Source organism: Gymnodraco acuticeps, unplaced genomic scaffold (genome assembly GCF_902827175.1).
Source record: "Gymnodraco acuticeps unplaced genomic scaffold, fGymAcu1.1, whole genome shotgun sequence".
Taxonomy (NCBI): Eukaryota; Metazoa; Chordata; class Actinopteri; order Perciformes; family Bathydraconidae; genus Gymnodraco; species Gymnodraco acuticeps.
Window position 1 is genome coordinate 3,302,653 of NW_022992265.1, and position 18,273 is coordinate 3,320,925.

An 18,273-nucleotide genomic window follows, 5' to 3' on the forward strand; every position below is an offset into this window, starting at 1 on the left:
TGATTAATGCTTGGTTTTTTGCTTCACTTCAGATGCATTATTACTGTATGATCATTGCGTCAAGTTGTTCTCAGCCTTGTGGAAATAGGTGTGTAACAATTTGAGCTTTTGGTTATTTTATTAAGGCTTTAGAGGCATTCAACAAAATGTGATTTTTTTCTCAAGCAGTTATTTTTGACTGTGCTTCTTTAAAGGCCATAACCATCTGCTGAGTGCCATTTGCAGATTACTGCCTGCTGACCAATAACTACCTTCTCAAGGTGCAAAGGGGCTCCTCCACACTGTCTAATTTGAAAAAATATATTTATATATGGTAAGCCTAATCAGGATCTAGTTTTTTTGCAAATAGGACGGTGTTAAGAAGCCAATTTGCAACTTTTGAGTTTGACATCTCTCTTCTAGGCACCTGTCTCTATATAGAAAGATTTACTATGCAATAATTGCACACTAAATGTTCTTTAATGTTTCCTGTAAAAACTGTTGATTTTCGACCAATCTATGTTGTTTTAGGCAGTAAAATACTTAAAGATTTATAAACAATACTATCAATGCTCACACATGGTTTTAATCCACTCATTGGAACTAATAGCCTATGATGGTATTGTTTATTTATTCATTAAGCCTTTATTAGATGCCTGTAACATATTTATTTATTTGATAAAGCAGTTGTCACAGCTGTTTTAAATGGCTTCCTTGATTATTCCCTGCAGGCTTTTATATTTCAGTGTTAACTTAAAATAAACATCAAAGTAGCTACCACAACAAGCCCGGAACAGGAATTTTTTTTTTACAATGTACAATTTGTTACTGATACAAATTAAATTAGATGAATAGCTTCATAAATAGGCCTAAAAAAACATTTTATTTTTGTCTGTGGATTAGTTGGAATCATTACTTTTTAACAAATGAATCTAATGTTTGTTTATATATTTCTATATGCACATATCTGTACTGTATTGTTATGTTCTTGGTTTTAAACAAAGTGTCTCTTACTGTCATTTTAGATCACATTATAACAAATGGCTGAAAATGTTAAATCACGATTCATATATTCAGAGCAGAAACGTGTATTGAGATCAGGTCCCTTTTTAAAGCATATGATCCTTGGGTGCTGTATTGCAGTTATGAAAATCATTGCAGAGTGTATCTGGGACTAGCATGTGTTTTAAAATAAATTCAACAGAGCTGTTTAAATGACCCAAATACATTCCCAGGGATATATTTACAATGGTGCAGTTGATAACAAGTTGTATCTTCCATTTAACCACACTACAGTATGTGAAAATCCATAAACTATCCATAACTCTCTTTAACTTCCTCCACAGTTTCAAGGCTCTTAAACTTTATTGGTTTCTTAATGTTTTTCCAACAAAGTTCTGAAGGGGATGAACAGATATACAGGAAGAGTGAGTGTGTATTGTCCAAAAATACATCAAACCCACCATCTTAGGCAATACATGTGAGAAAACACTTTGTGGTCCTGCAGCATGTATATTCCTGTAATGTGTTTCTATAATCCTCCAATATTTTGCAGAATCCCCCCCCCCGTCTTAAAACTGAGAGAAGTAGTATATAAAGCTATAGAAAACATGGAGGGGGTTATTTCTTAAAGTTAGGTCCATAGGTGTTCGACTGATATTTGAAAGAATGTTGCAGTACGCGGAGCTCCTCAGTGAATGAGGCACTTGTACATGGCCTTGATGAGGATGATAACATAAAACTGAAGAACTGAAGTAAACGATTTGAACCTGAGAAAAAGAGAAAAAACTAACAACACCGTCTAATTTACTAAAAAGTCAGCAGACCAAGAGAATTAATGATGTTGACTTCAGTCAAAATAATCAGATTTTGGCCACTTTGTGATGTCACAATGTGTTTTTGGCTTGTGCAACCATTAGCCAATAACCAACCAAGGTAACACCCGTCCACCTTATCTCCTGAATCTCCTCCTACGTAGAGCACCAATGTGTTATTTTAACTAAACACTCTGCAGAGTGGCGTGGACAGCAGCAGCTCATTTGCATTTAAAGCTAGACACAGAATCAGCACTTTTTGAATAGGGCTGAAACTGAGGCGTATTTTGGCATAGTACAATGCATTGTCCATTTGGTATTTCAAGTCAAACACTTCAGAGACATGTTTTGTATGTATCCGAGACTTCTAATATATTGTTGAAAAAAACTAAAATAGGGGACCTTTAATACTCAAATAATGATAATTATAAAGATATTTCTACTCCAACTAATAACAATAAAGTTATTTTCTAGGTTCAAATGTCTTGATATCTTGCCTAACTGAATAGAAAATGTGTCCCCATATTGGAGCTGTTGTGGATTTGAATGTGCCTTTGTGTCACTGTGAATAGGAATATATAGGCCACTTTATGTATGCAAAGAGAGTGTCAGTGGGTGGATATTCCTCAATAGATTATCATTTGAAGCTTAGCTGTCATTCAGCGACCCAAGTCATTTGTATGGCTCTATACTCTGCAAACAAATGACTTGACACTGGATGACAGTAGGATATTGAGGTTGGTAATGGTGTGTGCTTCTAATATAAATTGGTGAAAAACAAATCATCAGAGCATGAAATAAATATGACATGTTTTTGCTATTACACCTGCTGTTATCTTGGAGCCTTGTAGACTGGTCCCCCAGAGGGGATAGATTTGACTGACAGCAGACACTGGCGGCAATGATCTACCTCAGAAGAACCAATGGCAAAACATGCTGCTCCCAGCACAAAGTCACTAAAGAAAGCATTAAAGCAACTGCTACAAAAGACTTGGATCAGGGGCACTGATTGACACTCCTCCTCTTTGACACTTTGACATGGAAATGAAGTTTTTAAGTCAAGCCCTCCAGTCTGTGCTTTGTTCTGCATGTCTCTTTGACTTGCAGATGCGTCGCACCGTGTCTGTTTGCCCAAGCGACTTAATAAACCTTACTGTGTGCAGGTAAAACTAATAAAAGCACATTTAAATACCAGGCAGCAGTTTTGGGCAGACTTGGGTTTTTTAAATATAAATATGGAATTTGAACAAACAGATTATTGTTCACAAGTTACATTAAATGAAAAAGTAGCGTATCATGCCTTAATTTTAATTGTTCTTTATGCACTTCTGTGATTTCTGCCGTCCTAGGAACAGGATGGAGGTATTACGTTTTTTATCCTCAGAAATACGGTAGCTTGAGTACATTCGTGCCACCCCTTAAACTCTGCTATATTATGTTTTGGGATTTGTTTTATGTGCATGTCAATATTATACATTGAGCTTTGAAGTTGTATTTTGAAGTTTACCTCAAGACATACCACAGAAAAAAGATAATCTCAGTGCCTCTTGAGATGGACAGCAAGTCTGGTCGTGACGCTGTGAGCAAGCTCTCTACTGGCCTTTCAGGGATCTACGTGCATGTCATTTCAACAAGAAAACTTCATATCCTGGCCCTTCTCCCATCAATCATCATGCCATGTTGGGCAGACACAGACAGAACCACCAAGAAAAGCTCTCTGGTGCAAATCTTCAATAAAGAGCAACTGTCACACTGAGTCTCTGCAGCATGCTCTGTTACATTAAAGAGCTCCACACAGCTTACCACTGCCATCAAATTGAGGAAAACATCCCATTCCGTTATTTTTCTAATGTGTTTGTCTTCTTGTGAATTTTCTAAAGCATAAATAAGACGGTGATACATTCTATAAAAACACAAAGTACGGAGCTTCAGACAGTTTGAAATAAAGGTGTACAAGAAATTGTAAGCTTGTGAGGCACACTGTGAGAAAGCACAACAAAATTTCAGCTGCATGGTTTAGTGTTATCAGCGCACATTAGGCTGCTCCATCTGCTGCCTAATGCATTGTCTCTGTCAATGTTTTTTCTTTCCATCTGGGTGAAGAGTTATGTGGCCTCTGTGAGTTTGCATTCTAGAGCGTTCTTGTATCCTCCTTGACTCAATTGACTAATCTAATGCGGCTGTTTGAAAAATAAAGCACCTTAGAGCCACCTGCGGAACAAATGCCCAGCAAGATCAACTCATCACATGCAAACAGTTCCAAGGTACTGAGATTTTTATACGGTTTAATGAACACCCGTGTTTCTTTGAAGGTGAACAATTATGAAACACACCTCCTTAACACAGTCTCCAACAACATACAGCTATTTCTTTATCCACTCATAGCACTGTAAGGATAGCCGTCTTCAGAAACCAGACTCCTCATTTTGATGTACCCTTTGGCCTTGAATCTAATCAGTGGCATAACTATGCAACCGGGGCCCAGAGCCGGCCAGGGGCCCATGCAAAAAAAAGAAAAAAAAGAAAATATTTTTTATATATATTTGTTTTTCAAAAAAATGTTGGGGCCCCAATGGCATTGACCGGTTCATGCAGTCTTCAAAGTAACCAAGCAACCTACATTAATTTGTAATTTGTCTGTCCAATGACCTTGCTCCCTTTCATGTCATGTGATACCTTGCGTGACGAGCGAACCGTTTGATCAACCTGTACTGTACTGTAGCTAGCAGCAGCAAGTTCGGCAGCATTATAAAAAAATGTAATAGCTTGCATTTATAATGTACAGCAAACCAAAGCACAAGAGCGGCGCTCAAAAGAGAAAGGACAAGAGAGAGTGTATGTCCGTGCGTGTGTGAGCGTATCAGCGTGCGCTTACGTTTGGGGGCGATGGGGGGCGCAAAACAATATTTGCACCGGGGCCAATCACAGCCTTGTTACGCCACTGAGTCTAATCCACAGAAAACTAAATATACACAACTCTAACAAATCAAAGGTTTAAGTCATTCTACAAAGCAAAAGTGTCAAACATTTGCTGGTCTCACCTTCTAAATTGTGAGGACTCGTAGCTTCTTCATCATTGTAAATGTAAAAGATGCAAACTTCTTTCTTTTTGAAACCAGCTGAGTATATCATTGCTTCATTGCCACGAACAGTGAAACCAGAGTGCTGTGCAGAACTTGTTGTGGATGTACACTTGACCTTACAATTTGAATCAATAAGAGGTGTATGTCTTCACCTTGGTCAGGTAGGGAGATGTGGATGGCTCTGCTACAATCCAGCAACTTTTGGACAGCTTCCAAAGTCAGCAGCAATGCTGGCTGTGAGCCAGGATGATAGGCAGTGCTAAACCCCCGGCCAGTGAACAATGCAGGAGCACAAAGGAACGCAGGAAGCAGATTGACTTGACAGTAATGATGTCTCAGAGAGGGTACATGAGGTAACAGAGGATACAATGCTCTGTGGAATCCACACCGCATGCCTACCTTGAACCTCCTTGTCATTTCGGAACCACCGGATATTGGCGGCTGGTTTGCTGCCCAGTGTGGAGCATGTCAGGGTGATTATGTCCCCCTCCATGGCAGGTTTGGTGAATCCTGTGATTTCTGGTCGGCTTGGCACACCTGTGAAACATGGAAATATAAATGTAAAGAACATACTGAATACATGAATTAGGCTGTGACAAAAAAAGATTGAGAATCATTTACTTTATTCAGATATTCATGCTTCCTTTTCTCAGTAGCATAATAATACATCATTTTGACGATGTTCAAGGCAGGAAAAAAGGGTATGATAAAAACAGCAGAATAAACAAAGCAGGTGATGAATGGGAAACTAAACATAATTAAAGAAAGGAAAATATGAAATATCCAATATCGTTTTTTTACAATACTGTGGCAAATGTATTGCTGTGTGTGTGAAGGTCATCGTAGAGGTGATTTTGAGTTTTTTTTTTGTGGCTGTCCGGACTGGCAGACATCTACATTCAGTAACGCTACTAGCTTGCAGGCTTGGTGTGATCCTTTATTTCGGTAAATAAGGGTCAAATGTAATGCAGAAATAAAATAATTCTACGAAGCACCAATGATTTGGTGTAGCAAACTACCATAGTTGAAAATATGCCTGTATTCATGCTGTAAGAATGTGTAAAGTAAGCCACAGTTTTGGAGGCTGGTGCAAAATGGACATGCTCACCCAGAACAGTGAGGAAGGCCTTGGTGGTCTTGACAGGCATGGTGAAAAGCGAGCAGGTGTACAGGCCATCGTCTGAAAGGCTGACGTCACCGATTTTGATGGTGAGCTCCTGCGACGAAGCTCGTATCAGCTCGATTCTGTTGTCCCTCAGAGCTGTGTAAAGAAACAGACAAGGTTACGGAGCGAACAGAAAAAGGACAGACAAGTGAGTTACCAATGGGCAAATTCCCGCTGAATACAGTAATGGCAATTAACTTGTAGAAATACTATTTGTAATTCTGATGACTCCTACTAGATCAAGGCGGAAAGCACTGTTCTTTTATTTCAAATCTTTTTTAAATGGAGCAAACACACACTGGGGCCAATGGATTCAATTACATTTATATTTTTGCCAGCCAGTTTTATTTAAAGTCAGTGAGCATTATTTGCTATGCTCTAGCAAAGCAAATCAAGCCTATAATCTTAGAATGAAATATATATTTAGCTAACCACAACAAATTCAGCTAATCATTTTAAACTCACTCAGCAACTGACTTTGGGTTGGGTCTTCTAGCATACCCTGGTCTCATTCAAACCACATGTTTGTATTTTCCACTGCAACTGTAGGCTAACATAATAGAGTGTAGATAAGGGCAGAGTAGTATTTCAAAGAGGTATTCATAATGACATTGTGTGGTTTGTTTTTTGTATGTCATTTGTCTAAACATGAGATTTTAAAGATGTTTTAATAAAAGTCTAAGAAAATAGAAACGTAATACATAACCATTGAACACAGTTTATTTGTATTGGACCTCAATTACATTATTTTAGATTCAAATTGTTAATGATTGGCAGTGTTTTGATAAGCATCAATATTATTAAAATATTCTTGTGAATATTTAAGTATATATTCCAACGAAATTGCCTAGCTTCAGTGCAAATTTAAGGTAAAACACAAAAACTATACTGCTAGTATCTGGTAGCGGAAAAAACGAATTAACCACTCCTACTAAGATTTGCGAGTTTATGACCATCACAATGGGAATTTCTTCAAATACAGCTTGAAATAAAACATGTCAGTGTTTTCTTAGGACACACTCACCACTGCTCATTCAGACTGTAACACTGTAAAGCTGGGAAAACAACGCAGCACAGCTGGAAAAAGCTAATCTCGCATCTGTCATCTTCTATATAATTTCAAATTGAGAATCACGTACTCCTACATGCAACCAACCACAGAGGGCAGGGAGGACAGTGCTCTTCATTGAATAAATTACACATTCTTAATCTTTACTCCCTCCAGGCCTGAGCAGCTCTCTCCCTGGACACTTATTTCATCTGTAGCAATTTGAACTATATTGGATTGTACAACACGGGTCAAAATGCAGCAGAAGTGGTGGGTGTTGATTAGGATTTAATCAACGTAACCAATGTAAAATCACATCAGATAAAGAAGAAATCTCTATGAAAATCATTAATCACCTGCTTTGTTCCAATGTATGTGATTTAAGCGATGAACATGCACAGCAGCCATGTGATACACAGCTAAATTAGATTGGTGGAAATGATTATTAGATTTACTCAGACATATGTCTTTATTTGCAAAGCTTCAATTACACCACATCAATTGATGATCATTATCATTTAATCACACGCATGCTAAAAAGGAATTGGCAAAGGAGATTTTGATGCCCCTAAGAAGTTTCCCTGAAGGGACCCTTTGTTATAAAGAGTAAATAAAAACAATTTTCAAGCCAGAATTAAAATGTAACAACAAGCTTTGCCTTCAGAGAAGCAGCTTATTATGTGCTATGGGGCAAACTAGTCTTACTGTAGAAAACTGCATTTTGAAACAAAGCTGCCTGATGTTCTTTGTAGTTAAGCATCCTCACTACAGAGCTTGAAAATGCCCAGAGGCTCTGGCGGAAAACAGCAATGCCTTTGGTGGATGCATTGGAAAGGTGATGGGGTCTAAACAAACATCGTACAGGAACTCAAAAGATATGGAAGTGCAGGCTGAGAAGATCAAAGCTTTGGACAAGAAGACATACTGTACTTCCCCTGCGTATCTCTTTATCTCTGCATCGCACAAAGAAAAGACGAGGAGAAACAGGCCAACTATTCTTCTTCGTAACCTCAAAGCTCAAACACCTCCGAGATGCCGATAAATGTTCTGGCGGTTTCTTAAGAAGGATTTCTTGAGGGAAATCAGACATGTTTTGGTTAAAGTTATATTCCACCGAAAGAAAAAAGAAAACAAACAGAGTAAACCATCAACCATTCAGTATGGATAACATATTAATTATGATCCTTTACACCCCTACAAAACAGTGACCAAATATAGTACAGATCACTGATCATTTAAAGTGACATTTCTGAAGTAGGCCTATTAGATGAGCTTCAACCTTGTTTTTCTATCTGCTCAACAATATCACATTACCATGACAACAGAGCTACATCTAAATGTCAGTAGCTCAAATACTGATTCAGACAGTGGTAGTAGCTGAGACAGTTTAACAAAAGATGGACTTGACTGATGCATCTTTTAGACAGCTACTGGCACTACACAGCACGTGAATCAATGACATATTGATAGAAAGAGCTGTACAAAGGTTTGAATAACCCAAAGACAAGTGCTTTCTATTACTCAAACAGCACATGGCCAGGAAACCATATACCAGCATCCAATCCAGGCTAGAGGCCCAGTTTGTGGGCAGATCTGTCACAATCAGACCCAAATGCCAGCGGCTGACAAAGCTTTTTTCCAGGTGCTTTAGGAAATCAATATGATGAAAAGGTTCATCTCCCACAAACCCTAGATAGCTCCTGCGTTGTTCAGACTGCTTAGGAGAAAGCATAAATCGGCACCATGACCTTGTGTATGCTACAGCCTTGCAGCATGGCAGCTTAATGTGCAGTAGATCTCGTGTGATGGAGGCCTTACCAAGGCTGTCTCATATCAGCCAAACTGACACCGGTTCCCCCTCAGGGCAAGGAATACTGTTGCTATGGCCCCTTAATGCAAAGTAATGTTTGCCTTGTTTTTCTGACATCCCTTTGCACTACCCCTCATGTCAGAGGAAGGCCAGTTTGAAGTCTCCCAAGAATACTGTAGTTTGTCAGATTCAGATTTAACAACCAAGGTCAGTTTTGCTATGAGTTCTCTGAATTTGAAGTATCCAAGAACCTGTTCAAACATGTAAACCAATGGATTCAACAACTTGCACTGCACTGTTTTAATGTGTAAAAGAAGAGCTGACAGTCTGTTTGGTTGCTATGTTAGCTCTGTCCTCAGATGAAACTGGAGGCAGAGGAACTGGAAGTGCACTTATCATATGGCATTCACTTCCACACTCCATTAAGCAGCAGACAGATGTTAACCAATGTTTCTAATCCAAAACGATGAAGTATCTCGTGACAGTCCAGATAGAGAAAGGAGATTTTACATCTACTGTATCCATTCGTCTTTGAAACCAGCTGATGGCTCTCGGGTTCAGCCAAAATATGTTTCATCCGCAATGCAGAGTGTCCCCATTTGGACATATTTTGTATGGCCTGTAACCACTTTGAGCCAGTCCTGGAATGTGAAAGCACCAACTGTCCTTCAGCGAGAACTCAGGGTCCTGGCGCCCCCCCCCCGCTCTCCAGCCAGGGGCTCCACTCTTTGCAATTAGAGTGTGTTTGCTGCTGGCAGTGCTCACTCAGTGACTGTGTGGGCGATTCTGGATGTGTTCCGGGGCTAGTGGTGCAGGCAGGGGGCTCTTTTCCACCGCACATGTGGCTGCAATTAAGAGAAGGAAAGGGCCTTATTCCAGAGGGCCATTGTTACTGCCCGCCCTCTCAGAGATCCCACAGAGCAGATGCTACTCAGACTGACTCATTTTCAGCGCTTAAAGAAGGGAAGGAATGTAGGAGGATTTCTCCCAGCAGCAGTGCTCTGTCCCCTCTTTAAGTAGTAATTCATGAGACGGAATGTATTTTTGTCTGTCCATTTTTCAAGCCCTGACATAAGAGTGTTCACTGTGGGAAATCTTTCTGCCCTTGATCTCCGTTTTTTCATACAATACGAACACTCTACATGTAATACTAGTAGGTTAACATATTCCTGTTGGTTTCAAATGAGCTCTACTCATACACCAGACACATTAATGAACAGCACAAACCAATGGCTAAACATCCAGGTGGGTCTCAACCTTCTACAGTAATTTCAATACACCATATTCTTCATTATTTTAATAAACATTAGAAATGAAAGTGCAGTGTGGCACAGAACATTGAAGAGCAGGTTTTCACATTAATGCTAATAAACCCAGTGTATTGTGCCATAATGGTCGATTCACATTTCAGTGAAACTGGAGGTAACCCACTACACTTAAAAGCCCATTACTCCCTGAAGAAAGACATTAGGCGTTGCCATGAGACGCCATTTACATTTCTTTCCAGTAAAAACAGTGACTGAAAAGTAACTACTTGAGAATACAACTTGCAGCTTGTGTAATGTTCCTTTAGCATTGCTTTTGTGTAAGGTTTTTTTCCCCAAAGGTATGTGAAGAAAGTGTGGGAAAGCGTGGCCAAGTAAATCCATTAAATAAAACAATTTCATGGTGTGTTGAACATTAAAAAACGTATATGTATTTGTTGTATTAGAGCTGTTGTCTACTGTATACTGTATGACTTGTTCTTTTTGCTTTCTAGATATATGTATAAAATACCAATGTAAAATTGGATGCCACATACATAAACATCAACAATAACACTATTGGTAATAATATATATTATATTATATAATATTACTAATAATTTTTAGAACGGAAAAGATAATTAAATACAGATACTTGAGACTGAACTCACATCCACTTGCTTCAAACAGACCCACCATCAAATGTTGTGTGTTTACTAGAATGGACGTTACAATGTGTTTTCATTGGTGCTCAGTGCAGTAATTGCGTCCTTGGTAATTATCTTTCATTCTCTCAAGCTAATGAATGTTTTAATGCTCACATTAGAGCATTCATTTAGCACATAACAGCATTTTGATTACTACAAGCCAATTAAGATCAATTTTGCTTCGTGACCTTTATGGTCCAAGCTGAATGCCCCAATTAAATGTCATGAATGATGAACCATAAACCTCTGCGAGATTGAATTTAGATGATGAAAAAGGCTGTATTAGTTGCCACAGCATGTATGTATATGGCTCCGTATCCCTGCTACAAACACTTACCGTAGTTCAAATGAGCAATTTGTTATCTGCCTTTGACATGCAACCAGCAGTAGTTTCCCATTAATTGCATTATTCATATCCATATCATATTCGTATCCGACACAATTATCTGCTCCCATCCTGCATGCCTTCAGGATGTCATTACCATTCTCTGCAGCATTGCAACATACGTTTTATTATTTTCCCATAGAACTCAAAAGAGAAGTAATTCATAATGAAGACAGCAAAGGACAGCTCTGATCTAATTTGTCCTGCTCAGTAATAATAATTCATAACACCGGCAACATATAAAAGGCATATACTACAAAAGACATATGGTCCAAATTGATTTCCTCAATGTGGCAGCCCAGCAGAGAGCCGCTTCCTCGACAGTCCACGCTAATTGGTCTAATGTATGAAAGATGTGTTGCCCCGGCTGTTAAGGTGATCTATCTCTGTTTTCTCAGATCTGTGGTGGTAGTTTGAAGGAATCTGCATTATGGTCTGCCATATTGTAGTCTGAAGCCTTTGAGGTGGAAACAATCAACCAAGACTCAGATATACATAATGGATCAGGTGGAACGTGCCAAGAAGCCAGCTGGCATGATATAAGAGGAGGGCTGTGTTCAGCTTTTAGACAAATGTGCGAAGACAGTCCAACCCATATGGATCGGCTTTGGGAATCCAGCAAGGTTAACACTCTCTTGGAGCACCACAAGGTTTGACTGATCCTCTTTTGGTAGAGGATGATATAGAGGTCCTTTTCACCATTTATAATCACACCAAAGATACATTAAGCTGTTACCTGCCAACCATTTCCTTCCCACCTGCAACCACAACTCTTATCCCAGTTCCCCGTCTGTCATGAGATGTGACATTGCTGTGTAGACAAATTAAAGGTCACAACTTGTAGGACGCACTGCTGGGATCATGTTATACATACTTAGTCCCAGCGGCTTACAAACTAATAGTGCAGCATTGTGATCCTTATGGTAATTTAATTGCAACATGCACTAAAAAAGGTTAATTGAGTCGCATTGTCATTGCTGGACATTGTCCTTGCCAGAAAGATTTTGGCATCAGAGACCGCAGTTCATTTTCGCTCCCCTTCCAATTGTCAATGCTTATTTTACCAATCTATTTTCCAAACATTACTCAGGTACCTTAAGTGGCCGAAATGTAACCAAACCATTTTGGCAGATCAGATAATGGGCAGCTTTGAAAAGCACTGACAACCAATCATCAGGTATTAAAGCTTGCATTACTGGCACTTGTGTATGAATAATGTTTGATGCAAAACATACACATGCTTGCTTTTCTTATTGATACACTGAAGTAGACTTAAGGTATTCAGGGTCATTACAATTCTAGAAAGACACCGAAACCCCTTTTGTCCTTGGCTCCAATAGGCTTTTTCATATTCTCATTTGTCAGACCTGAATTCAAAGGGAGCAAATTATTGTCAGGGCAAAGATCAGATTTTGTCTTACTTTACCCAGCAGCTGTCAGACCCAATATATAATATGAAACTTCCTACAGATGTTTCTCTTTACTCCACTTCACAGCTGTTTAAATGAATTTACTGTAAACGGTCATTTTAATAGTCTTTTCCTTCCATCCTATATTCATTCATACTCCAATCCCATCCAGACAAATGCCCCTTATCTTTAATACCTAGCTTGAGGGAGAATAGATTTCAAACAAGGCCTTACAATGCATTTTGTCTAATTTAAGACAGAAAATCAGATGTCTATCCTCATTACTTGTACAGTATATGTTGAGCATTTGAACTCACACATTAGAGTGGTAAGGCTGAATTTCCTTGGGGTCACGCATGCACAATGACAAACTATCTTTGTGGGGAGAGAATGAGAGAAAGTTGCATGTGCATCAAACGCTAACATATGGCCATGCTGTCATGAACACCCATGGGGATGTTGTAAGCAGAGAGGTGGACAACAAAGACAACAGACAGAGACAACAAGCACAGGGAAGGTAAAAAAAGATAGCAACATCTAAACACTGAGAACAAGAGAATGCAACATAGCTACATTAATCTAATCTACTCACTGACAGCCGTCTATGACCAGATGTTCATCAGAGGGAGGAAACAGCCTGCCTCAACCTCAAGCAGTCTGCCGTTAGTTGTTGGACTGAGAGCTAGCACAAGTGTGACTCTAACATTTCTCATTGGCTTCTACAAGAAGGCACAACAAACGGGGGAAGAAGGACAGTTGCAGCCCTTTGCCAAGCAATTAACTGGTGATTTGGCAGAGTAGAGATTTCTTCCCAGGTGTCCCACTCTCTTCCCCACATGAAGCCTGTGTTGTTCCACACCTCCCATTTCTCCTGATGGCCTCACAAGCATCGTATTCACTGTGCCAATAAAGCCTTTCATTTGGCTGTTTAAAAGGAGATCGAGAGGAAGTGTTCCAATACTTAGCCCTGGCAACCTCTGCTGAGTAGACTACATTCTTTTTGTCATCCATATTGCTGAGGAAAAAACAATCTATCATGCAATATAAATGGCTGTCCAAGAAGGGCGAAGTGGCTCTAACATACTCTCCAAACCCCCCTAAAATGCTTATTACAGCGGCATTCTGGGTAAAGGTACATATTATGACTTTGCATTCACAGGAGATGAGAAATATGAATAAAGCAAAGATAGATTGCTTTATTGAAGGCAAATGAAACAACCAAACAATGTTATTTGAATGATGTGTTACATCTTTTAGATGTTTTTTTGTGATAGAATTGAGTGATTTTTAAAACTGGTTGTGTTAAGTCAAATATGTGCTTTATCGATTCTACGTAAATATAATAAGGATTTTGGCTTGAATCCAGATGCTTAGGACACATTTAACATGCCATTCACATAAGAGTTTCTTAAGATTTGGTTAACTTTCATTTAATTGTATTTTGAAGTAATGTCTTCTAATAAAACACCTTAGACCTCATTACTAAATCCAATCACTTGCGAGAGAGGGAAAGAATTTATTCAAACCAGACTGTGAGTCTCTTTCTGTTGGTTCGTCTCTCTCTCCTATCAATTGTCATTCAAAGGAAAAGCTAATCTTCAATCATTGAACCAATGATATTGTATTAGCAGCTACAGCATAAAGGAAATGGGTAATATGCTGTGAGAAACACTGAAATATGAACACACCCAACTCTTACAAGACCAGTCCACTGTTATACTCCCTTTCACCCCAATTCCAATGTATCATCTCCAGACTTTTGTCACCTTTAAATTGGGTTTGGCTGGTGAGAGCACATTATAATTCATTCTGGCTAGGGCTTTGTTTCACGAGGTTGCAACAGTGTGCTTCTTTTTGTCCTTTTCCAGTGACATCCAAACAGCAATACAAATGTAGGGCAGCTAAACTGCTAATTAAGCTAAATCATCTCACAATCCACAGGCGTTACTGTGTTGTAGACAACACTGTCAGTGTTGCATGATTACAAAAGTTCAATTAAAAAACAGCGTATTTCTGTTTAGTGTGTGCCCTGGGACATCAATGGAGACATACATTCATTAAAAGTCTGTGTCTACATTATGAGTAATGCATTTCCCTATTATCCTGCCTTTTTCCTGTATTCAGTCAAATTGTGTGCTCGCAGGCAGGCAGAGACAATTTCGCTCATTCCAAATTTGAAAACGTAATGAAGAAGACTTCTGCTGTAATGGAGTGTGGTTAAGACATCTTTATCATATCTCGTCATTTTATCATTACAACCATTATCCTCAGGAATATTACTCACCTTTCTTGTCCCCAAAGAATAGGGTCTGTTGTGCAGGGTTTGACCACTGGAGGGAAGTGTTATCATTGTAATCCACACGACAGGTCATGTTGGCTGAGCCCCCCTCCACCACGGTCACATTCTGAGTTATGGGGAACTGACCTTGTCCACCTGTTGGATCATTAAAACAGAGTCTGAGGTCATGACCATGATGTGAATAAATTGCTGTGTTGGACTGGTTGTCTTTTTACTAAATCACATGAATGTACCATTCAGACTTGATATATTTCAATGTTAATTTCCCATCACCCTCACGCCCAATTAGATGAATGTCTTCATTACATCTCTGTGAACCAAATATAACTTAATGGAGGCTGGGTTGACATGGCAGCCTTGGACAGCTGTTGGTGCTAGAAAACAATGGTGGTTTTTTTTTTTTTTACAATGGAGGCAATGGTAGGTTTAACTCTCCCAGAGCGCCTTCCTCGCTGCCTTATTGCAGGGCCCTAATTGGTAGCATGGCCTAATTAGAGGTAGTCATGTTCTGCAGTAGAGTCTAGAGCTGCAGCTGGGTGGTAAATTGACACATAATCCTAGACACTGTGGGCCTTCGATCCGAGCGACTGCCTTGCCCTGAAACAGCCGCTCGTCACAGTGTGCAGAAGACATCCAAATGAGGCCTAATCACCCAGCCTTGCTGGATTTTACCTTCTTATTCCACATTTGTACTTGTCGCCTCAGCAAAGTCCCCTAATTACATTGTAGAAGAGTTTCCTGCCTATGTTTTATTGAACTCTGGCAAGCTTCAGAAACAGATGTCTAAAACCAATACTCTTTATTTGTGCGAACACAAGTGAGGCTTAAAATGAGGCTGACTAGAAAGGCCTCTTTAGGGATAACAGCAGTTATTAGCAACCGTGTTCGAGTTTTTGAGTACATGCTTGAAGCTAAATCCGCTGCATTATCACTGACCATGGCTAATCTTTGATCATGTGTTCTCCTGATTTCACAGATCTGCTTTGTTTTCCTCTTGTAATGTGCCTTGATATGAAGGTGACATTGTCTCTGCCTCTCCCAGGTACACTTCACCACGGGGACTTTTCAACTAAGGGAGCAGCTGTCTGCCTCATTAGTCCAGCTCAAATGGTGGAGCAGAGGAGATTGGGCCAGCCAGAGGTCTGTGGACCTTCCTTGACCTTCATTGTCCTGATGGAGACCATTGTCAGCTATAGGTGAAGGTAAGTCTAACTCTAAATAGTACCAGGAAAATTATTCCAACAGTGCACATTACTTATCTGCTCATTACATATAATCACACAATATCACATCAACAAAAAACATTTCATCCTGTCATCATTACAATAATTGAAATGCAGTTGGCTGGGTCAGTAAATTGTCGTGCAAAATCAGCCATGCGTGTCATTTTAAAAAGGGAAATGGATTGGAATTAATTGTATGTGGAGAACTATGCAGAGGTGTTGTTGTCAGTTCTTGCATAACTTCCTACTCTTTTGTCATATCATCTACCCGACCATCTCTTCAGCCTGTCTCCAGTGTATACGGCTCACTGCAAGAAATAAAAGGTACAAATCCAAAGAGTCACGAATATGGGTTGGAATATACTACACAATCCTTCAAGTTTTGGTCAGGGTATGTACGATTTCATTAAAAAGTGCTTTTTTAAATTCCATGTAATTATCCCTGCGAGGCCAATAAAGGCTGTTCACATAATCAGTCACAAGGCCCTGTCTTGAGCATCGTTTGAAAAGAAGTGTCAGTGCAGGTTACAGTGCACTGCAGCTTACTGAGCTTCCCTTAATACATTCATGAAATTCCAGTCTTGACATTCTGTAGCAGCCTAGAGTGTGGCAAATGCTGTCCTTTCTGTGGAAACATAATCCCCAGCGCCGACTACAGACTGTATTTCATTTTTATTTGAGATGGTGATTGGAGGGCCTTACTTCTACAGTACAGCACCAAACAATATTCCAGAAAGAAACGTAACCATAAGTAGTGCTGTCTGACCCTCTACTCTGACCTCACTTAAATATAAATATGTTCAGGTGTGTTCGGCAAGGAAGGATATTTCACTGACAATATTCAATTTAACTTGTGGCATATTTTTACTAAAAGACGTGCTACATTGACTTACCATTCTGTAATCAGAGGATAATACATTTGTATTATCTTGGTACGGGGTAAAGCCATAATTAAAGGTAATAACTAGATCATATTTTTGTAATAACAAAAAAAGTATTTGTAATGGTGCTTTACTCCAGTAACAGAGTGATATAGGTAAAAAAACATTAGAACAATAATACAAAAATAACCTAAAAATGTATCAATAATGTTTTAAAGATCTTACATTAACATTGTACACCTGCACAAGCGTTTTAATTGTTTTAAAATGTGTGGGCATGCAGACTGTTTGACTGACATCTGTCTTGGCACTTTTAGGATTATACATTTTGGTGTTTAACAATTGCCATATCTATTGTTGAAAGATATACTGAACTTTTCATACCTGAGATGTATTATAAACTGCTTTTAAGATGCAATACAATGTCCTCCACAAATGAAAGATGCATTTTTAAATAACGGGCACTGCCTATTAAATGAAAGCCGCTAAATGTGTGATTTGAGCATTTCTACACCGATTGACATTTGGATTGTCTAATTTATTTACAAAAGAAAACTATTGGCTTATATATATATATATATATATATAAAAATAAAGACTATACATGGTGGCTTAACCGCGACAAAAACAATAAATACTTAAGGCCAGGAAAGATACAATAAAAGCTTCAAAGTAAATGTGTAGATTATGTTGAGCCATGGCTGTGATTTCTGTAAGAGCTTGCCAGTGAAAGGGAACAAACATCTCTGAGGAATAATGGAGGTATGAAGGTTGTCTGCTCCACTGATGATCCAAGACGACTCAGTGAAGTGCAGTGATGTAATGAGGAATAAACCTGCACTTTTGCAATATGCCTTTGGGGAGGGCATATTGTCAACTCTAAAACACAAAGCATATCAGTTCTACACATTAAAGGACTTCAATGCTGGGCATTTCGGTATCGCTTTCATGCACTCAATGTATTATACTGAATAAGAGGGAACTACTTATTTTCCATCAAGGCCAGGTACTGTTTGACAGCGTGCGCATATTTACAGAGAGCTTTTAGACATTCAACCTACCTGCCATGAGAATGCCAAGGCTGTGAATAGTTGAGGTGAGGATTGAGTAACCCGAGATATCTTGATGAAAGTAGCGGGTGCACTCTGAAACATGAATACCATTTGCTTTTTTTTTTTTTCATGTTGGTAACTCTCCTACAGTATGAAGTGCTTTAGTAAAAGAAA

At 39.1% G+C, this 18,273-nt stretch overlaps 1 protein-coding gene across 6 annotated transcripts in view; it reads right to left on the reverse strand.

The window, feature by feature from the left end:
- The window catches only part of cadm2b (cell adhesion molecule 2b), a 150,589-nt gene that overhangs the window by 10,382 nt on the left and 121,934 nt on the right, over nt 1-18,273 (reverse strand). For all 6 annotated transcript variants that reach the window (XM_034206996.1, XM_034206994.1, XM_034206993.1 and 3 more), the window contains 3 exons: nt 14,929-15,078; nt 5,985-6,137; nt 5,276-5,413 (listed from right to left, as the gene is read on the reverse strand). In XM_034206996.1, coding sequence (XP_034062887.1) covers nt 5,276-5,413; nt 5,985-6,137; nt 14,929-15,078 — 441 coding nt within the window. The remainder of the gene's footprint in view (nt 1-5,275; nt 5,414-5,984; nt 6,138-14,928; nt 15,079-18,273) is intronic.